General features: G+C 37.7%; 1 protein-coding gene across 3 annotated transcripts; it reads right to left on the bottom strand.

The window, feature by feature from the left end:
* Positions 1-19,122: 19,122 nt before the first annotated feature.
* On the bottom strand, positions 19,123-22,634 carry LOC147642161 (uncharacterized). 3 transcript variants are annotated; one of them, XM_086774499.1, is made up of 6 exons: positions 22,326-22,633; positions 21,995-22,173; positions 20,876-21,427; positions 20,264-20,674; positions 19,896-20,024; positions 19,123-19,785 (listed from the first exon to the last, which is right to left on the bottom strand). In XM_086774499.1, exons 2-6 carry the CDS (start codon positions 22,145-22,147, stop codon positions 19,186-19,188), a joined length of 1,845 nt encoding a protein of 614 aa, XP_086630625.1. In that variant the 5' UTR covers positions 22,148-22,173; positions 22,326-22,633; the 3' UTR covers positions 19,123-19,185. The 3 variants fall into 3 exon arrangements, with proteins under 3 accessions (XP_086630625.1, XP_086630562.1, XP_086630514.1); XM_086774436.1 differs by having other exon boundaries at positions 19,896-20,021; positions 21,995-22,634; XM_086774388.1 differs by having other exon boundaries at positions 21,995-22,633.
* Positions 22,635-22,870: the final 236 nt, after the last annotated feature.

The following is a 22,870-nucleotide window of genomic DNA, read 5'->3' on the forward strand; positions in this document are numbered from 1 at the left end:
AGAGAAAGTGAGGCAGATTGATGACCAAGAAGAAGCACAGGTTGTGTTAGAGAAGAAGAAGGCAAAGAAGGCCCACTGACTTGTGGAGCCCGGTTTGCAGTAGAGTAGTGTGTGGACTTGAAGGAAGATGACGGTGTCCTTGGCATGTAGTAGAGAAAAGGATGCATGGTTTGACGCAGATTCACACAATCATTTTTTTTATTTTTGGAAATTGGAGACCCTTAATACCTTTTAAGGGAGTTTCATCTTAAAGCCTTGTTGACAGAAGCATTAAATAAGAGTCATAAAGCCCATATTCAGACCCTTACTCATAAGTTTTTTCAAAGAACACTTGTAATTTTTTACCATAAGGGTTTGACCACACACACATAAGGAAAAACTAGAGAAATATCAGCTTTGGTGGCAAAAGCCGTTGTTGATTTGTCGATGAAGAGAAGGACGAGGCTGAAAAACAAGATGTATTATAGTGAACTTCACATGGACATGGTACAAGAGGTATTAGATTAGGACTCATGGACTGATGATCACAATGTATATGCGTAAAGAAAATCCCAAGATATGTGAAGAATTAGATTGATTTGCATTAGGTGATGAAGGTAACTCCGTTGCCTTTGATTCCACTATGTCACCTTATCTCCAATTCTTATATCCAAAGGGTCAATGAATGATATAAGAATCTTTGCATTGAGTTCTTTAATCATGGTTATGTACAAGACAAGGGGTGCTTCATTTTCTCCTTTGAGCATGCCTTCCCTAGAACATCATGAGATCTTAATGTCACATACAAGCTCTTGTGGGGGACAACATATGGATGTAGAAGAATAAGCAATTTGAGTAAGCAATACACACCACACAATGGGAGTTCCTTAGCAACAATAATTTTTACGTGTGGGATGGCAACACAACCACCGTGTTTGGGCCTGAATGGAGGAGATCAAATGAGGTATGCCTTGAAATAATATGGAAATATATAATTATATTATTGGCTAGATTGCAATCTTTAAAACAAGTTTATTCTTGGCAGTTTTTTCTCTGGGATGCCATCCATGCATTAAGGCCTCTCTCCTTGATGTATCTGTGGAGAACAAAGGAAAACTACTATTTATGGTAGAAAAACTCAACAATTATAATTATAAACAACCATCATCACCTTGATTGTTCCAAAAGTGTTTTGGTGTTGTTAATCTCTATTAACTTTTACCATGTTTGTGTGAAGCATCAACGAACATGGATACATTGCATCTTATGTTACATATGAGATTTGCATAATCTGCGCATTAGAATATGATTAAAAAGAGACCTTATTACACCATGCATAAGAGAAAGATAGAAAGTGGATGGCCAAGTACTTAGAGAAAGAAGACAAGGGAGGATAACGTCCTTGGTGTCAATGTCCACTACTTGGCCAAGTGGATGGCCAAGTAGTTAGAGAAAGAAGACAAGGGAGGATAATGTCCTTGGTGTCAATGTCCACTACTTGTACTATCACATAGATCGTCTTCCAGGTATCAATTTTGTTAAATGCATTTATAAAATGAAAGGGATTTGAAAAATTTGAATGCAATGATGATACGATGTTTCTAGGGTAAATACTAACTTAGGAAGTGTAACATTTTAGCACATGAGAATAAGGAAGGCAGCATCGAAACACATTGCATGATCTTGTGCTGGATGGCCTTGAGTGAACACATCCTGGACAGCAGCAGCCATGAACTTCAAAGAGCTCAATTCAAAGTGGATACCATCCTTGCCATTATAGAAAAGATCAAGAATGTGCTTCAGTGGCGGCAGCAACAGCTATGGTTTCTGCACATAAGGCTGATGAGATCCTGTCTTCCATATTGGATTCATTTACAGCAGAGATAGGGAGTACAAGAACAACATTAAGCTTTGGGAGATCCTCCAATCAGAAAAAGAAGCAGTGGCCATGGCTTGCTATGAAATCAAGAGGATTGATGCTGATCTTGTCCAAGAGAAGGACCTGTCCATGTTTGCTTCTTCTGAAGCCAAAGGGAGGAGCTTTGAGATCTGCAGAAAGATCTGGTGAACCTTAAAAGCTCACTACTTTTGATAGAAAAGGATAAAGAGGTAGCCTCTGCAGCTGCTCATGAAGCTATGGCAGCTGCAAGCAGAGCTGAAAAGGTGCTGGAAGAGCTTTCAAAGGAATATGAAGAGAGCTTTGCACACCATGATCCTGCTGCAAGGGCAAAGCTATGTAAGTCTCATAGAGATGGACAGTAAACAAGGACAAGAAGAGAGAAAAGATGAGGTAGCTGAGAAATTAGACTTAAAACTAACAAGCTGAACAAGTCGTTTGTGCTCTCTAAGCTCCCCCCCGCGTACCCACAAACTTTTAAGGAACCTTTTACGAGGTAAAACGTCATCTAGAAACAATGACTAATCTAAAAAATGGCAAGGAGTTCTTTAGGTGAGCATAATATATTATTTTATAGTTTGTAAGAAATATATATACGATACATACTGTGGCTGAACACCCCGTGCTATGTATTCCAGCCAAATTGTCTAAATAAATTGGAACAAGAAACCAAAGGGCTTTATAGAGAATAGAGTTTATTCTATTGCTTGCTCATCCCTACCACCTAATGAAAAGAGTAACTTGATTTGTTTTCTCAAAGAAGAATACATTAAGACAAGAAAAGCACACAATATTCCTAATAGTAAGGTGGCCTAGGCACAAGTGGGACTCATAATAGGTTAAATTTAGTTATAATTCTTCTAAGCACTTACTCTTGATACACAAGACTTGAGATAATTCCTCAAGAAGGAGGTACTATGGTGTTAGGATATCGAGAATGGTACCACACTAATCAAGTTCCTAGAGCAAACTTACAAATTGAGGTTTCTTACAACGTTCTCAATCATAACTCTTAAGGTGAAACAAAAACACTTTTACAAGTGCTTTCAAGGAGCTACTAGGTAGAGCCAAGTCCACCTTTCCTACATGGACAAATATCCTGGTGTAATGCAAGCAACAAAGTGTCGCATTTATAGGTGGGTAATATGTTGAGATGTTAAGCACAATATGAGTTAACACTTATGGTGTGCCTAGGTGACCGTTCTATCTTTACACTTATGATGTACGTGGGTGACGATTCCTTCTTTACATCATTGGCACGTTTGGTAGATTTGACACATGATAAATCTTCACCAGTGATTCTACATCTAGACTACAACTATCTAGTCCAACCGAGTTATGAGACATATCTTACTAGCTCACCTATGTAGCATGTTCACATTATAGATTACTTGTACATAGTACTCTAGTACTTATGTTGGCATTCACTTATCTTTTGTAGATCTTTTTTGAGAACCAAAAGAAGAAGAAGATTTCAGCCTTCCATCTCTATGTGTGTATTATCCATTGTTGTGTGAATGCGTGTGTGCTTACAAGAGCTCAAGCTCTCTCTCCTCCCCTAATCTTTTGTGGGTATCAGATCCTAGTTCTAGCTAAAGAGCTGAGTGGCCAAGAAAAGGAAGCTACAAATGCAAAGGAAGCAGTACATAGGTAAGAGCATCATTATCTCTTTTCCTTCTTATTTTGGTATGACACCTCCCCAGGTAGCTTTGGGAGTTACACATCTCCGCCGATTGAGAATCTTTCTTTGCAGATGTGGAGGTATATATATGGTGTATATAGTATATAATTTGTATTGATATTTTGCAGCCATACTTACATTTTGGGCATGTTTCAATCTCTGTTTGGCCACTCCAAGGTGTTTTCAGGCACTTTTGGGAAGCTTTGGTTTAGACCTATCTCTGTCCAAACTCTGGTTATTGTACATGTATTACTGATTGTTGTATGTATGTATGTATGTGTGCTTTGGTCACATGTGACACATAGATTATGTGTGTATGGTATGTTTACTTTGGTCATATGTGAGAGTCATATGTTGTGACATATAAATTATGGGTGTATGTACGTGTACTTTGTCCACATGTTGTGACATATAGATTAAGTAGAAGTTTTGATATTAAGAGCTAGATCAGATACTACTATGTTGCAGGTTGCATACATAAATTTGATGTTGTGGCAACATACAGATTGTGTGCACAAGTTTTGCTCTACAAAAGTTACAACAGATACTGTTATGTTGCATGTTGTATACATAAATTTCCTGTTTGCAGATTTCTAAAATAAAGGGACTTAACAAAATTTTTTGTATTGATAGGATCATGGATCGAGGTCGTCATGGTAGGAATGATAACCCCCAACTCAATGAGGAAGAGTTCGACTTGGATGTTCGTAAAACTCTTCACATAGATTGCAGCTTGGACCTTTCAAGGGCGAAGGGGAAAACTTGGGTGAGGCTGTGGAGAAGTGGATCGAAGCAATGGAAGAATACTTCGATGTCACCAGGTACAATAAGAAGAGTAAAATGGCTCTTGCAAGTCTGAAGAAGTAGAAACAGCTAGAGTGGCATGGAGAAACCACTACGAGACAAACCGTCTGGATCGGAACACCCAGACATGGAATGATCTCAAAATTTACCTAAGGAAGAGATTCTCTCCTCCCAGCTTTTTGAAAACCAAGATGAACAAATTCTTAGAGTTAAACCAGGGGAGTAGAACTATTGAAGTGTATCACCAAGCGTTCGCTCTCCTCCTCAAATACTCGCCACCGCGCTGGATGAAGAACATCTGATGGCCAGGTTCATTCGAGGACTAAACGAACCTTTGAATATCCTAGTGAAGACTGAAGCCAGCACCATCATCTTTCAAAAGATTTCTAGCTCCGAAAGGTGATTCCAACCTTCCACTGCCTAAGAGATAACAGGGTCAAGCTTAGGATATGGGAAGTTCTAGAATGGAAGAAAGTTTCTTTTCCTGGAACACTCAATCCCCTGGAATTCAACTTTAGAAGTTCCACCCTTAAACAAGGAAGTGAAATGCTATAACTATCGAGGATTTGCACATCACAGTATGGATTGCCCAACTCCTTTTGGATCAAGGTTTTCGGGGCAAGGAAGTCAAGGATCAAGATTCCAGACTCCAGCTCCTTCCTTCTAGAGTAATCAGGTTCCTTTCCGTCAAAATCAGGGAAATCCCAGAGATAGACCCTCTAACCAACCCTTAGTTTCAATCCAAAGTAATACAAGACCTCTGCCTCAGAATAGGGGAAGTTAAAGAGAGATGTTCCCAAATCGGCCATCCACTTCCAAGGCAGTAACGCTGGAAGTGATTGAAGAAGAAGAAGATGAAAGAGATCATACTCCACCTGCGCGATGAGGACATCTCGCGTTTTTTAAGTGGGGTAGGATGTAAGATTCCTCCCTCCAACTTTTGAGGTGTAAAGGTGTAAAAACCTCCCCTTCTATTCTTGTAATTATTCCCCTCTCTGAAATAGAAGAAAGATCTTGTTTTACCCTGTTTTGGCCTAGAGAGAGAAAAAGTCTAGAGAGAGATAATCTTAAATTAAGATATCTTTGGATATAAAAATCCTCCTAGTGTCTAAAATGGATTTCCCTAAAACATAAATTCAAAAAGAACTTTCCAATGTGCATTTGGAATTAATTGAAAATGTGTATAAAGGACCTTAGCCTAAGGGTCTACATTTTCAGAAATTTTTGGATTATGACCCAATTAAGGTTCCAATGGGCCAATTGGATTAATCCAAGTGTTGTAATGAGATAAATCCAAAGAATAAAAGAAAATACCAAAAAATGAGTAAATGCTCACATAAGATGAAGAGTTGACTGAGTACAAGATTTATTAGTTAAAAACTATGAGATATTACTAAAAAAAAGAGATATTTTGGAATAATGATGCATTTTTGACACCTTGGTAAGGAGAGGGGGACTCTTGAGGTAGGTGCCTATTTCAAACATGTGGAAGGGTTTTTAATTCAAAAAATTGTGATATTTTTATCTCTCCTCTCTCTCCTGGATCAAACCAAATAAAACAGGGAGCCAAACTGGATCAAACCAAATAAAAAACTGGATCAAACCAAATAAAAAAGGGAGCCAAACTGGTCCAAATCTTGTCCAAGTTGAGTCAAACTAAACTTGAAAAATTCTAGAACCCAGTTGGACTTGGTTAGTGGCCTCCCTCACCTATAAATAGATCCTTAGTCTTTTGTAAAAAAATCTGTGAACTATACCATGCCAATATTACATTAAAATAATGATATTTTCTATTATCCCTTAAAAATCCTCTACTTTTGGAGAGATTGGAGCTTCTCTCTCTCTCTCTCTCTCTCTCTCTCTCTCTCTCTCTCTCTCTCTCTCTCTCTCTCTCTCTTCAACAATCCTTGGAGCTTTCTTCTCAACATACTAAACCAATTGATTGGTTGGGGGCTTCCTTCTAAGATAAATAACCAAGCCAAATCTAGAGATAAGAAGTAATTTCATGGTTTTCAAGATTTCACTTCTCAACCCCTCTCAAGCTTGAGAAGTTTCAAATTAATTGTTTTCAATGCAAATCAAGCTTTCTATAAGAATTCTAATGATTAATCATAAAAAAAGTTAATCTTTATGCTTATTTAAGATGTTTTTTATGTATATCTCTCTCTCTCCCAAAAGAATAGTCCTTCCTATGACTAATTCTTTAACAAATGAATGCTTCTCATTGATAAATTCTTAATTCAAAATCAATCTCTAAATAAGCTTCTTAAGCTAGAGGTTAAAAAAATGGATTTTTATGCTTTTATGATGATAATCAAATTATGGTAAATTCTTATAAGTAGTTAAAAAAACTACTTTAAGTGATTCTAAATGTAAAAGAGATATTCCTATCATTTTGTGGGAAAAGAAGAATAGTAGAAATAGCCTAATCTAGTAGATTAATCATAATTAAGATTATGATTATGATTATGATTATGGCTAAATTTATGTTTTAATTCCATAAATTGGATTTAAGTTCAAAGATAGTTCTTGTATCATAATTGTATTACAAAGTCTTATTCTTTTTAGAAAAAATTAAAAATTATCAGTAATAGCAGGCGAAGCTATGGCAAAATTTTTAGAAATTAATACATAGCTCATTTTTATGCATAATGTGAAAAGAGGACTTTCTACCATATTCTCGGATTGGACATCCTTTGCTAAAAGAATGATTTTCATCAAATTCATGAGAAATTAATTTTTAGTATTTATACATAAATAATTAATTATAGAAAAGAGAATTTTTTGGTATTTTTATTTTTATGCAAAAAGAGGAATTCCCATGACAATTGGAATTCAATCATTTAAACGGTAAAAGTGGAATTCTTGGCATAATTGAAATAATGAATATTTTTATTTAATTTAAAGAAGAATTTTAGATAAATTTATTTTATGCATGAGAAAATTTAAATGATAAAAGAGGAATTCCCATGACAATTGGAATTCAATCATTTAAATGGTAAAAGTGGAATTCTTGGCATATTTGAAATAATGGATATTTTTATTAAAGAAAAGAGAAATTTTAGATAAATTTATTTTATGATAAAAGAGGAATTCCCATGACATTTGGAATTCAATCATTTAAATGCAAAAAGAGGAATTTCCATGATATTTGAGATCCAAGAAATTAAATGGAAAAAGAGAAATTTTTAGCATAATTCAAATTATGAGTATTTATCAAAAGAGGAATTTTGAGCATTATTGGGAAATATGGGTAGAATTGATTTTTGTAAATCCCATGAATCTTTTACTCAAAAGAAGAATATTGAATATATTTCACTTGAGAAAGAATATGAAAATATCCATCGAGAAAAAGTACCTTTAACTAGGCCAAGCAATTGGTAGAAATTTAGAAAAAGTCCCATCTGTATCGAAAGTAGAAAATGTTACTAGATGTGATAAGATGTGAGTAGATGCGATAAGATGTGAATGTGATGTAAATGGATGTGGATGTGAAGAGATATGGATGGGATGTGATGTGATGTAAATGGATGGGATGGGATGTGATGTGATGTAAACGGATGTGGATGTGATGAGATGTGGATGGGATTTGATGTGATGTAAATGGATGTGGATGTGGTTGTGGATGTGAAGAGATGTGGATGGGATGTGATGTGAATGGATGTGAATGTGATGTAAATGGATGTGAATGTGAATGTGAATGTGAATGAGATGAGATTGAGATGTGAATGTGAATGTGATGAGATGAGATTGAGATGTGATGATATGTGAAAGGATGTGATGTGATGTAAATGGATGAGATTGAGATGTGGACGTGATGTAATGTGGAGGGGATGTATGTGATGTGATGTGGATGTAATGAATGAGATGGATGTGAATGGACGTGATGAAATATGAATGGATGACATGTGATGTGATGTAAATAGATGTGAATGTGATATGGATATGGGTAGATGTGAATGGATGAGATGTGATGAGGATAGATGTGATGAGATGTAATATGATGTGACTAGATGAGAATGGATGTGATGAGGATAGATGTGATGAGATGTAATATGATGTGACTAGATGAGAATGGATGGACGATGGGAATACATATGATTGGATGTGGATTAAGCAATGTGAATTGATGTAAAAGAATGTGGAATAACAAGAAATGATATGGAACAATGTGGAAAGATGAGAATTCGTTAGAAACTGTATTTATGACCTATTTTTAAATGACTATTTTATGTCAAGAATCTGGGGAAGCATTTGACCATCTTATGAATGAGGTCATGGAGATGTAAGTGATAAAGTTACAATAGCTGACGGAGAGTCAACGGAGGACGTAGCTTCCGGTACGGTGGATGAGGGACCAAGGAAGCGGCCTATGAGTGAAGCACTAGAGGTGACCTGCGAAGGAGCCTAGAGGGTGCTGACCATACGGTGCTTGGTCTCTGGGTCACCGAAGATACCCACACGTGCGTCAAGTAAGAAAATGGAACAAGGAGTTAGAGTTGTTTTCTGAACTCGGGCATGGATCTGGTTGATTGTCCTTGCTGGTCCTCAACGGATGAGTCCATGGCTCTTTTATATGGATCTGTTGGTTGATCTGGCTGATCTTTAACGGAGAGTCCATTTGGATTTTTATAAGTGAATATATTTCCAGGTACTATGAGCTAGGAACTATTGAAAAGGCCCCTGAGTGAATAGGTGGTGAGCGTTCTGGTTGCCAATGATGCCATGGGTACACCGATGAAAGAATGATTGGAAATTAGAATTCAACCTGGATATTTTGGAGGATTATGATCAATGATACTATGGTTTCATTAGAAGATTATTTTAAAGACACCTGAATCTGTGAAACAGGCAACTTCATATTGGGTGTGTAAGTGGTGTGACTATCTTGAAGTTTGCTTGAAGCGCCGGCTAGGGGGCCTGGGAGCTCTTTTCCCTGGTGTAAGATTCCTCCTCAGCCTGAATATCAAATAAGCCTCTACTTCAATCCCTTGTAATCATTCTATGTTTTTGAATACATGAAAATATCATTTTTCCTTGTTTTGCCTAGTGAGATAAAAATTTCTAGAGAGTGGTAAATCAATATTGGAATATTTTTGGATAAATAAATTCTACAAATATCAAAAAAATGTTTCCCTGAAACAGAAAATCAAAATAGATTTTCCAAGGTGCAATTGGAATTAATTAAAATTGATTCAGAAGACCTTAGCCTAAGGGTCCAGATTTTTGAAAATTTTTTTAATTATGGTCCAATTAAGGTTCTTATGGACCAATAAGATTAATCCAAGTGTTGGGACAAGATAAATCCAAAGAATAAAAGAAAATACCCAAAAATGAGTAAATACCCACATAAAGAGTTGACTAAGTACTAGGTTTATTAGTTAAAAATTATAAAGTATTAATAAAAAAATAGAATACTTTAGAGTAATCATTCATTTTTGACACATGTGTAAGGAAAAGGGAGACCTTCAAGGAGGTGCCTACTTCACATGCTTGGATGAGCTTAAAACTCAAAAATAATAGGATATTTTTATCTCTCCTCTCTCCTGGATCAATCCAAATAAAAAAGGGAGCCAAGCTGGTCCAAATCTTGTCCAAATTCAGCCAAACTGAAGCTGGAAAATTTTAGAACTTAGTTTGACTCAGTTAGTGGCCTCCCTCTCCTATAAATAGACCCTCATTCCTTTGTATTATTATCTGTGAATTAAACTATGTCGGTATTACTCTAAACTAAGCTTAATTTCTATTATCCTCTAAAAACCTCTATAAAATTGAAGAGATTGGAGCTTCTCTCTCTATCTCTTCAATCTTCCTTGGTGACTCCTACAACATACCAAACCAATTGATTGGTTTGGGGGCCTCTACTATGATCAAAGAATCAAGTAAATTAGAAGGTAAAGTGTGGATTATTATCTTTTTCTTATTAAAACTCCAAATGCTTCTCTTCTCAACCCCTCTCAAGCTTGAGAAGCTTTAATTTGAATGGCTTTTGATTACTATTGAAGTTCTTTTATAAATTGTAATAAAGAAACACATAAATTTTCATTTATGCTTAATTTTAATGGTTTTTAAGCATTTCTCTCTCTCCCCCCCAAAGAAAGGTCATTCCTATGACCTATTCTCAATCCAAATGAAGCTCCTCATGAAGCATTTCTCTAATCCAAAAGTAATTTCTATGCTTGTCTAATTGGAGACCAAAATAACTTATTTCATAGAGAAATTATGAATCAATCCATAATTGGATAATGATCCAATTAGTGGTCATTCTAATCATATCAATAATATTAAACTTCATTCTTTCAATTAAATTGAGAATTATCAATAATAGCAGTGGAGCTATGGTAAAATTTTTATAAAATAAACACATAAAATATTTTCATTCATAATATGAAAAGAGGACTTCCTACCATATTCTAGGAATTATCATCCTAGATTAATTGAATGATTCTCATTGTAATCATGGAGAAATTGATTTTTATGTTTATGCATAATTAGTAAATCAAGAAAAAGAGAAATTTCTAGTAATTTATTTTTATGTTAAAAGAGTTATTCCCATGACATTGGAAATCCATGTATTCCAATGATTTAGAGAAAAAAATTAAAATGCTAAAATAATGTATATTTTATGAAAGATTTTAGTTAAATTTATCTTTTTGTATAGATAAATTTTTATGATGAAAGAGAAATTTTCACCATATTTAAATTCAAATATTTAAATAAGGAAAGTATAATTCCTAGTGCAAAGGAATTAATGAAGATTTTTATTTAATTTTTAAGAGAAAATATAGTTAAATTTATCTTATTGTATAGATAAATTTTTATGATGAAAGATGAATTCCCACCATATTGGAATCCAATTAATTAAATGAAGAAAGTGTAATTCCTAGTGCAAAGGAATTAATGGAGATTTTTATTTAAATTTTAAGAGAAAAATTTAGTTAAATTTATCTTTTTGCATAGATAAGTTTAAATGATAAAATAGGAATTCCCACTATATTGGAATTCAAATGTTTAGATGAGAAAAGTGGAATTTTTAGCTTAAGGAAGTAATGGTTATTTTTATGTAATTTTAAGAAGAATTTTAATAGATTTAATTTATGGAAAAGAGGAATTTCCATGATAATTGGATTGTACTCATTGAAATGAGAAAAAGAAGGATTTCAAGTTTATTCAAAAAAATAGGTATTGATATTTTAGTTAAAAGATGAATTTCCATGATATTTGAGAAAAGATGGATTTGAATTAAATTCTAATGTCAAAAGATGAATTTCCATCATAATTCTACCTAATGAATTAAGGTTGAGAATTTATGTGGGAAAAAGAATATCTTGGATATTTGAATTGGTAAAATCACTAAATGGATATTTGCCCAAAAACTAGATGTTTAGTTGAAAGGAATCCTGGTAGAACTAAACTGAATGAATTTAGTTAGACTATGTGAGGTCGGACAGTAAACCTAATTGTCCTTCTCTCGAACTGAATCAGACAAAAACTTCGTGACCAATTCCAGTTACTAAATCCAAAGAATAGACTACCAGAACTAATTTAGTTTTTCCCTGACCAATCTCACCAAGAATCTAGCTGGATAAATGGAGAAAATGACGAGTAGATTACCCTCATGAGAGATCAAGGATCCTCATTATGAAACTGGGAATTATTGGAAAAAGGGTCTTTGGAATCGATCTCAAACTGGAATCTCACTTGCATTGGAAACTCTCTTTTTCATTCAAAGGACTGTTTTACACCAGAATGCTGGAGGAAGCATTTGGCTTATGTTTTTCTAAGCGGAGGTTCGTTAGAACAGCTAGCGGGGAGTCATCAAGGGACATCGCCCGCGCGGTCGGCAAAGCCTATCGAGGTCTTGAATGGTGTGCTTCCGGTACGATGGGCGAGGACCGACGAAGCGGTCCTTGAGTGAAGTGCTAGGACACCTAAGGAGAATCCTAGAGGGATCTGACCAGGCGATGCACGGGCTCGCGCGGTTGCTAGGATACCCAGGCGTACGTTGAGGAAGATATCAAATAGACAAAAAGGAAAGGTTTTTGGGAACAAAAATTTGATACTGGATCTCGTTGGTTGGCCCGCTAGTCTTCAACGAAGCGTTCAGAGAATGCATTTTTGTAATACAATGGACTTGGAATTTTGGAAAATGATGATCGGAAATATTATTATTTTATTCAAGAATTGTCTTAAAGCCAGTCGAATCTGTTATAAATGGCAATTTCATATTGGGTGTGTACGCAGTATGCCTATTTGATTTTTGTATGAATCGTCGGCTAGGGAGCCTAGGAACACTTTTCCTCGGTACCCGGGCAAAAACCCAATCAAATCTTTATAAAGGAATCCCACCAATTCAGTGGTCGGGTGGTTGGCTAACCCATGGGCTAGATGGGGTTAGGCTGGATCAGAGGATTCCTGAGAAACAACAAGATACGATTAGTTACGTTAATCAGTTTAAATCCTAATAAGACCTTGTTTTATGGGAGGGGATCATCGGCTATGCCTCGAAAATGAGAAAAAAAGTGGTGATTCCATGGACCAAGTGCAAGTCTCTTCTTGATCTGACCATGTGACTTCAGGCTCGGTCAGATCAGTTTAATTTAGTCAAGACTTGACTCGTTAGAGTATTCTCCTAGTTAAAAGATTTTTCCCCTTCCTGGCGGAATCGCCCGTGCCTTTCGGGCAAGGAGAGTCTTCCGAGCCCGGTCTGATGTACATTCCAACCATTATGAGCTGCCAATGCACAAATGCTACGAATGGTAGTCATACGACAAGTGGGAGCAAAGGTCTCATCAAAATCAATGCCCTTTTCTTGAGCATAACCCTTTGCAACAAGTCTAGCCTTATAGCGATCAACACTGCCATTTGGCTTTCGTTTCAACTTAAAAACCCACTTACATCCAATGGCCTTTTTACCAATGGGCAAATCACACAAAGACCATGTACCATTCTTGATTATAGCATCATATTCACTTTGCATTGCAGCCAACCAATTTTCTGAATTTTGTGCCTCATCAAATGAAAGAGGTTCTTCCTCTTCACACATACTAGACACAGCCAAAGCATAACAATCTGATGTATAAGAGGCATGCTGAAAACCTGAACGAGTACGACTAGTCATAGGTGCATCAATCTTACTATCACGCAAGGTTTGCACCAGTCATTTAGGCATACCTCTAGCCTGCTCATTTTCAGCCCTATCCTCATGAATTACATCCTGTAAATCTGCATCAGAAATAGGCTGATCTATGATGTCGTTTGAAATTTGCATACTAGGCTGAATATTTGCCTCAGTTGGACTTACATTTGAATTCCCACCTGTAAATAGAGGCAAGAGCATATCAAATACATCCCGTGAGCTCACGCCTGTCTCTTTGGTACATGATAACAAAGGCTGCACAGCATCTTCCACAAAAACAACATCTCGACTAATCAAGATACGCTTTGACTGTGGATGATACAATCTGTAACCCTTGCTCTCAGCACTGTAACCAACAAAAATGCACTTGACAGCCTTATCATCCAATTTTCTGCATTGTTGCACAGGCACTAAATCATAGGCCAAGCAACCAAAGACACGCAAGTGACCAATAGAAGGCTTCCTGCCATGCCAAGCTTCGTATGGAGTAATAGACTGCAAGGCCTTAGTGGGACACCTGTTGAGTACATATGCAACACACATGACAGCCTCAAGCCAAAACGCATGTGGCAAAGCTTGGCTCTTGACCATACATCGTGCCATCTCCATAAGTGACCTGTTCTTCCTCTCAGCAACACCATTTTGCTGAGGGGTATACGGCACTGTACATTGGCGTTTTATCCCACGACTAGCCAGAAATGCATCAAACTCTTTAGACATGTACCCCCCCCTCGATCAGTACGGAGGGTGCCCACAGTATAATTGGATACATTTTCAACCATAAGAAAAAACTGTTTGAAGCACAAAAACACTTCGGACTGCCTTCAGTGGATATACCCATGCATGCCTTGAGTAATCATCAATGAAAGTCACGAAGTACAAGTGTTTACCAAATGATGGAGTTTGCATAGGCCCACATACATCACTATGTATAAGCTATAATTTGCGAGTGGCCCGCACAGAACCATCCTTTGGAAATGTAGAACGCTGCATTTTGCCCAAAATACAGCCTTCACAAACATGTTTCAATGGTGCCTCAAGAGGGGGCAATGAAGCAACCATATCAAATTTCTGCAAACGCAGCAAACTAGCAAAGTTCAGATGACCAAAACGAGCATGCCATAGTTTTGCATCTGAAACTGCCTTTTCATCAGAAACTGCATTTGCTGAATCTTCCACACACTTGTCATAAGAATTGAGCCTATATAGCCCACGAAACAAGGTGCTAGATACAATAATCGTATCACCAGAAGTCAAATCATGAACAGTACATCTGTCATCCACAAATTTGACTACAAGTCCAAGTCTAGCAAGCGCAGAGACAGACAATAGATTCTTCTTTATCCCTGGCACATACAAAGCATCTGAAAGTGTGAAAGCGCTGCCATTTGCAGCAGTAAGCATAATTTTACCAATGCCCTTCACTGGGTAAGAAGCATTATTGGCACATGTGACAGTATTCCCATTAGGGACAGCCTCAAGAGAAGTGAGCATATCACGATGCGAGGTAATGTGCTTTGTAGCACCACTGTCAAAATACCATACATGAGAGTCAACAAAAACTGCCAAACATGCATCATGTACAGATGGGTCATACTGGTAATACACGCTAAACGCCCATTCTGTATCCTGCACAACATTTGCAGAATCTGCATTTGTAGAAGCATCCGCTATTGTGGCTGCATTTGACTCTTTCTTCTTTGCCTCTTTAGTCTTTAGCTTAGGGCAATTCTTAATGACATGATCATTTGCCTTATAATAGTTACACCTGGTCTTTTTCTTGCCTTTATCAAGAGCCTTCTCAGACTTATTGTTGCTACCTGTGGAAGGAGAAGAAGTTGCAGACCTACTAATAGGAGAAGAAACAGTGGAAGGGGCTGCCTTACCACTTCCTCTCTGCTGCTGGGCAGCAATAAATGCTTGATCAACTGCACGCTGCCTGGCCCTGTTTTGCTTGGACTGCGCTTCTTGCAAGAGTTTGTTGACCAAAGTATCATACTTGACAGCATCAGGTCTATCCTCATTAAGAAGTCTCCACGTGGAAGCAAAAGTCTGATATGTCTCAGGTAAAGCATCAAGAACAGTCTGCACCACAAGAGAATAATCAAGAATAATCTCACCTGTAGAAATCAACTGTTCTTTGAGATCTTTAATCTCAGCAAGAAAAACATTCATGTCATCATCTTCTTGCATAATCTTCAATTCTAGCTCTTTACGCAGGTAAGCGATTTTTGCCTCGTTACGACCTGCATACAAACCAGCTAGAATATCCCAAGCCTGTTTTACTGTTTTAGCTGAACGAATATGTGGGGTGATGTTACGTTTGACAGAAAGTGCAATCAAGGCATGAGCCTACGCATCTTTACCATCCCAACGAGCTTGTTCAGCAGTGGGTAAAACAGCAGCAATAGTAGAGCTGCTAGAACCTGCAACATCCTCAACAGATCCTACATCCACAGAACCTGGACGTACATCCATACCCTGCACAATGTTCCACACTCCTTTTGCAACCAAAACATGCTGCATCATGTATGCCCAAAGTGGGTAGTTGCTGTCTCCATCCAGTTTGTCTTCAGTAGACAACATGCGAAATACATCATTGCTATTATCAGCCATGGCCACTGACTGAAACTGATGCAAAAGCTGCCTGTAATGAAGCAAAGACTGAACAGAAAACAACTCGTGCTATGTAGCACGGTCCACAATAGAGTATGTATGCCTGTTTTGCAGAAAACTGCACTGTCGAAATTTTTGCAGAAAATGACGAAAACACCTGTGCAGAACTTGAAATGCAAAAACGGAGCCCGAAACGACCTCAGATGCAATTTCTGAGAACGCAAGCACTCGTGAAAACTCACCTCAATCGGAGAACGTGAGTCGGAGGGTGCTGGCGGCGTAGCCCTGGGAGCCGCCGATGCCTGCTCTGATACTAATTGTTGGAATTAGGGTTGCAGGAAAGCACACAAAGCTTGGAGAAGAAGAAGCAAGAATGCACACAACAAAAGTGTATTAGATTGTGTCAATGTACAAAAGATAAGTTAGCCCTAGAAGGATGGGCGTATATACAAGCCGGGGGAAAAAACCTCCTAAAGAGGGAAAAAGTGCCCCGGCGGTCCTAAGTGTGTTCACACACATCATTGCCTATATATATGGCAACATAATCCAAGTGTTGGGATGAGATAAATCAAAAACTATGAGATATTACTAAAAAAATGAGATATTTTAGAGTAATCATACAATTTTGACACCTTGGTAAGGAAAGTGGGAGACTTCAAGGAGGCACCTATTTCACACATGTGAATGAGTTTTTAATTTCAAAAAATTAAGATATTTTTATCTCTCCTCTCTCCTAGATCAAATTGGATCAAAAAGGGAGCTAAACTGGTCCAAATCTTGTCCAAATGCAGCCAAACTAAACTTGGAAAATTTTAGAACTTAGTTGGACTCAATTAGTGGCCTCCCTCACCTATAAATAGACCCTCATTATTTTGTATTCTCATCTGTGAACTAGACCATGCTAGTATTACCTTCAAATAAGTATATTTTCTATTATCCCCTAAAAATCCTCTATATTTTGGAGAGATTGGAGCTTCTCTCTCTCTTCAACCTTCCTTGGAGCTTTCCTCTCAACATACTAACCAATTGATTGGTTGGGGGCTTCTTCTAAGAATAGAGAAGCAAGCAAAACAAGAGGTAAGATGTGACTTTATGGTTTTTTCTCTACTATTCTAAATGTTTTTCACTTCTCAACCCCTCCCAAGCTTGAGAAGTATTCAAATGAATGGTTTTTCAATGCTCTCTAATGAATTCTAATGATTAATCAAAAAAAGTTTACATTTATGCTTAATTAAGATGTTTTTAAGTATATCTCTCTCTCCCCCAAAGAATGGTAATTCTTATGACCAATTCTCTATTCAAATGATACTTCTCATGGAGCAATTCTCAATTCTAAAATCAAACTCTATGCTAGTCAAGCTAGAGGCTAAAGAATTAGCTTTTTAATGCTTTAATGTTACATAAATTATGATAAAATTATGATTTAGATCCATAAATTAGATTTAGATCTATTGATAGTTAATCTATCATAAGTGTATTAATAAGTCTTATGCTTTTCAAAATTATTAAAAATTATCAGTAATAGCAAGCGGAGCTATGGCAAAATTGTTTGAAATTAACACATAAATCATTTTTATGCATAATATGAAAAGAGGACTTCCTACCATATTCTAGGATTAGTCATCCTATGTTAAATTAATAATTCTCATCATATCCATGGAAAATTAATTTTTAATGTTTATGTATAAATAGTTAATTAGAGAAAAAGAGAAATTTTTAGTAATTTCATTTTTATGATAAAAGAGGAATTCCCATGATAATGGAGATCTTCCAATGGAGAAAGAAAAAAATTACAATATTAAAATAATGGATATTTTATTCAAAATAAAGAAGAATTTTAGATAAATTATTTTATGCATGAATAAATTTAAATGATAAAAGAGGAATTTCTATCATATTTGGAATTCAATCATTTAAATAGAAAAAGTGAAATTCTTATCATATTTGGATTAATGGATATTTTTATTCAGTCTTAAGAGAAATTTTAGTTAAATTTATTTTTATGCATAAGAAAAATTTGGAATATCGAGCACTCAATGAAGTCGAAGCGAACTACCATGCACGTCCAAAATTTTCTGAATTGCGAGAGGATCTCTATTTTTAGAGTTCTAAATTTTCTTGCCATGGATCTTTATTTAATACTAAAAGTATGCTTAGTACCTGCCAATTTTTTTTTTGCCAAAAACACTACTTAATGGGTACACCGTATCATGCTTTCGCCCATTTTGAAATTTGTGACTCGTGAGCATTTAATGTTTAATGAAAAAGAACGTTTTATATATAATTCATATTGTGGATTCTATTTTTCCTTTCATTACAATATATGAACACAAACATGCTCATACTCAAATTTGTGTTTTCATCCATGCATTCATATGCTCATGTGAGATTACCATCTACGTGTGTTTTTCCTCATATGTTATATCTACCTTCATATTGTGATAACACAAAGGTGCATGTTGAAGCAAAAAATAATAATTTCATTTCATTGTTCTCTTTGTGTAATCAAAAGTGTGCTTGCAATTGGCTTGTGACAATACGACATGCTTTGGCCCATGGAGAAGTAGAATGGTGTAGAAAAGTGGCTCAAAGATTTTTTAGTGTAAGAAGGTTGGGGTACACAACATGTAAACAATGAAATGAAAGAATACTCTTGAAAGGTTCTAATGTTTGTCTTGAGAGAGGATGATTGCAAGACTCTTAGAGCTATCTGATACGGATTGAGGAAAGTTGGTGGGTTAAGGGGAACCTCTACTTCATGGTTTGCAAGATGTGAGATCTTCACAAAAAGTGCAACCTAAGGTTACAACCAACCTAAGGTCACAAAAGTACATACAATCTAAGGTTACAACCAACCTAAGCTTCAAGGACTTCCAAAATTGTTACTATATCACCATATACCAAAATTGTACAAACCTTAACCTTGATTGTACCCCACGCACCCACCCACACACACACACACTCTCTCTCTCTCTCCATCCATTCATCCTTGGGATCAGACCAAAGAAGCAAACATTGTACATTCTGGACATGGGACACATGTAACATGATTTTACAGTCTCGGTAGACCTAAAGTCGCACGTTGGGTCGTTGATGAGGGATTGAACGACGTCGAGGGGCAGCGGCTGAGCCAGCGTAGTGCAATCTGCTTTGGGGGAGAGGGTAATGATGACTATTATTGTAATTATTGCTATTTCCAGAGAGAGAATATTGCTGTGATCTAGGGGAAGGAGAGAGGTGGTAAGCAGCTGGTCGAGGAGGGGGAGGAGTGGCAGCTCGATCCATCTCAATGATTTTGATGGCAGGATCATCGTCACTATTCATGCAGCTCCTTTGGTCATGAAAGAAAGAAGCAGCGACGGGCGCTTCCTCTTCGTCTTCCTCTTCCTCTCCGTCTTCGCCTTCTTCTTCTTCTTCTTCTCCTGCACGGTCCCTCAGCTCGTCTCTGCTCTCCCATAGAGCTGCTGCATTGCTTTCCCATAGAGAAGCTGCCCCATGGGCTGCCATCCAGCCTTCTAGCCAGCTCCAATCCCTGTGTAGCTTGTCCGGCTCCGTCTCGTTAAACGAAAGCCTTGCATTCCTTTGCTGCTGCTGCTGCTGCTGCTGCTGCTGGTAGTAGTAGTAGTCACCAGAAGCCCTCCTCGAGGGCCCTGATAGCCTTGGCGTCCTCTATATTTCATTGCATTTGTAAACGATAAGTGATAAAGTAATGAAATGTAACGTTCCTTGAATATACATAATATGGGCAACTTTAGCAGTAGAAAAGAAAGTAGATTCACCTGATGGGTTTCTGCATATGCGAGTGCCTTCTGTCGCATGGCCATTGCATGTTGTTTCTTTAACAACTTAAACTCAATTTCTTCTTTGGAAAGCGCAGTGTTATCCCAATCCCTTGAATCATCCGACTGCTGCATGTTAAGAACACACCACCATAAAGCCCTATCTTTAGACAAATGCAATGCAAGGTAAAGGAAGGGGTCCTTTGAAGGGCAGCGGATCCACCATCAGCTCATAACACACACTCTCGTTGCACAGCTTAATGGCAAATTCTAATCCAGTGATGATAAACTTCCGCCTGTAGAAAATGCAGGTAAATCTCTCTAAATTTGAAGAATTGGAAGGTATTAATGTAGGCTTTTATACGTACAGTTAGTAAAGAGCTGGTGCGGGAGGATGTTTCGTGTTGCAAGACTTTGAGATGTTGCAGTTGTTGATGCTGGTTGTCGCTGCTGGTGTTCATGTGGAGGTTACTACGTCCAGGCGGGAACAGGCCGCTCTCCTGCACCAGAAGGCGTTGGCGGGCGGCGATCTCCTGCAGTTTCTTGTAGTGGCCGATGAAGGCCTCCCGGGCCTGCACCTGCTGCGCCTTGTGGGCTTCTTGCTTGGCGCTCTCGCAGTCCAGCATGGTCCTCACCTGCCTGGCTCTCACTCTCGCCTGCAGCCTCACCAGCGCCTGCATGCAGCGCAGTGAGATCCTCGCCTGCCTCCTCACAAGGTGGCCTCTCACCACCGCCTGCAGCTTCACCAGCCCCTTCAGCGCCCGCAGCGCCTGCCTCGCCTGTATCGCCCAAAAACCACATTAATGAGATTATTACTCGTAACCGTATAGACAGTGAACACGCAATCATGCAGTTACTAGCTACCTCTGTGAACATTAAGGAAATCATTACTCGTACCCATATAGACAGTGAACACCCACGGTAGCGACTAGCTCTACCCTCTGTGAAGAGAGGGTCCTGGGTTAGAGATGGTTAATTACCAGATGTCCTCTGTAAGCTGACTGAATCATTGTGGCTGCTCTTTCAGCTTGCCTTGCTATGATGATGCTGTGGTCAAGAGGGAAGTGATCTAGAGCACCTGGGCTGTACTGATTGGCTGCACAGGTTAGCCTCACAACCTCTGCAGCAGCTTGCGCGGCCGCTGCCGCAGCCTCTGCTGCAGCTGCTGAGGCAGCAGCAACTGCCCTTGCATGCTTGCTCTGGTCCTGCTGTGTCCTTAACTCCACCTTCTGCCTCAACACAGGCCTGCTATTATTACTTTCAATACTACTACCATTTTGTATTTGTAGCTTATTACCATTACTGATGATACTACTACTACTACTACCACTACTTTGTATTTGTAGCTTATTGCTGTTATTCATATGGCTACTTTGCATCTGTAACTTCTTCTTGTTCTTCATCAGATTGTTGCTTTGCACTTGTAGCTCCACATTATGATCCCCCACTGCCTTCTTTACCTCTGCAACCTTTGCATTTATTACATGAGACCTCCTCTCGTTTCTTCTACGCGGTTCAAGTGGTCCACTCCTCTGCAACATTTCATGTCAAAATCAATATTAGCTACCAAAATTTAGATTAATTCCACTTTCAAGGTTAGCTTACAATACCCATTATCATATTGCTATAATTCTAATTGTTATTACGTCCCCCTGAAGTTGATTCAGAGACTTTTTTATATTAAGGCTAACCATGCCATTGTTAGATCTGCACACAATTTTGCATGGTGAAGACATGATAAATCAATGCCTGGTAGGTTCACTTAGTGGGAACCCACTATGTGAATGGCCATTAAGGGATGACCCTAGCTTAAAGCTTACCTTGCCGTATATACATCCTACAGTTTAATATCTTAATTATAGTTACCTTGCCATGCACTGAGACATTGGATTAGAGCAGATTTAGAATTTTAGGAACCGGATTAGAGAAAGTACACTTCGATATATAACACAATATACAGTCTTGTGTTCCCCCAAAAAAGTACATTAGCATACTCTAATTCCTCAATGTAAGACTGAAGATGGAAATAAGACACAATATTTTTAAGGCTAGTCACTATGATTTGAAATGTCAAGATGTAAATGGATCAGAAAACTCACTTCTTCAAGGTGAAATGAAGTGTCAAGCATGCCTGGCCCCAATCTTGAGAAAAAATTATCTACACTTTGCCTGTGGCCTTGGGATGGGGCAGGAGATGATGCTATATCAAAGCTCCGATCAGCTGGAGATGGTGATCTCAGGACCTCCTTCATCGCAGCTAACCAGTTCCCTCTGTTTCCTGTCATAGCCAGAATAATGTGGGGGAAAACAATAGATCAACACATCAATCTAATCAAATCACTATGTAAGCTAGGACTGGATTAAGAGAAACATATCTAATCAAGTAATAATTATCTCAATGAATTGAACTAAGACGATTAGTGGGCAGACCTAAAGGTTAACCACAGATTCATATAGCTCAAGTTTAATGCTCTATAAAAACTGGCAGTAGGCTAAGAGAAGCTCTAATACAAGGTTTGTCTCAATCTAGGGCTTTTTGATTAAGCTAATTCTGAGGTTTAGCTTAAGAACTTGCTAGGGTAAGCTCTGAGATAAGCATAAAGCTAATGGGCCCTTTGAGGCCGGCTTATCATCACGATAACTACTAACTAGTATTATATAGCCGGCAAGACAAAGCTAGTCTTCTGTTTTGTAACCTGGCACAATTAGCCGGCAGAGGCTATATGATTGCTCTTTAATCTATTGGGATTGAGCGTGCTTGTCAACTATCAAAAATATTTTCCAAATCCAAGACATAATCGACCTTAATAGCCTTGAATACACTGGGTAATCAACACTATAATCCGTTTTTAAAAGGAACTTTTAGACGTAATCAGTGCTAATCACCGTAATCGTGTCGCCAATACAGCTTATAAAATTAAATATAATTAATATATATACCAAGTAATTTATTACCATAACCATGATAACAATGA

The sequence above is a fragment of the Cibotium barometz genome, chromosome 1 (assembly GCF_041138505.1).
Source record: "Cibotium barometz isolate CiBa-2024 chromosome 1, ASM4113850v1, whole genome shotgun sequence".
In the NCBI taxonomy this organism is placed as follows: domain Eukaryota; kingdom Viridiplantae; phylum Streptophyta; class Polypodiopsida; order Cyatheales; family Cibotiaceae; genus Cibotium; species Cibotium barometz.

Bases quoted from the DNA above. Each gene is read 5' to 3' on its own strand.
- LOC147642161 (XM_086774388.1), bottom strand. From the start codon at position 22,180: ATGACAGGAAACAGAGGGAACTGGTTAGCTGCGATGAAGGAGGTCCTG. The intron at 20,025-20,263 runs GTACGTATAAAA...CTTAACATGCAG, and splicing joins GCACCAGCTCTTTACTAACT to CAGTCGGATGATTCAAGGGA. The intron at 19,786-19,895 runs GTGAATCTACTT...AATGAAATATAG, and splicing joins CATATGCAGAAACCCATCAG to AGGACGCCAAGGCTATCAGG.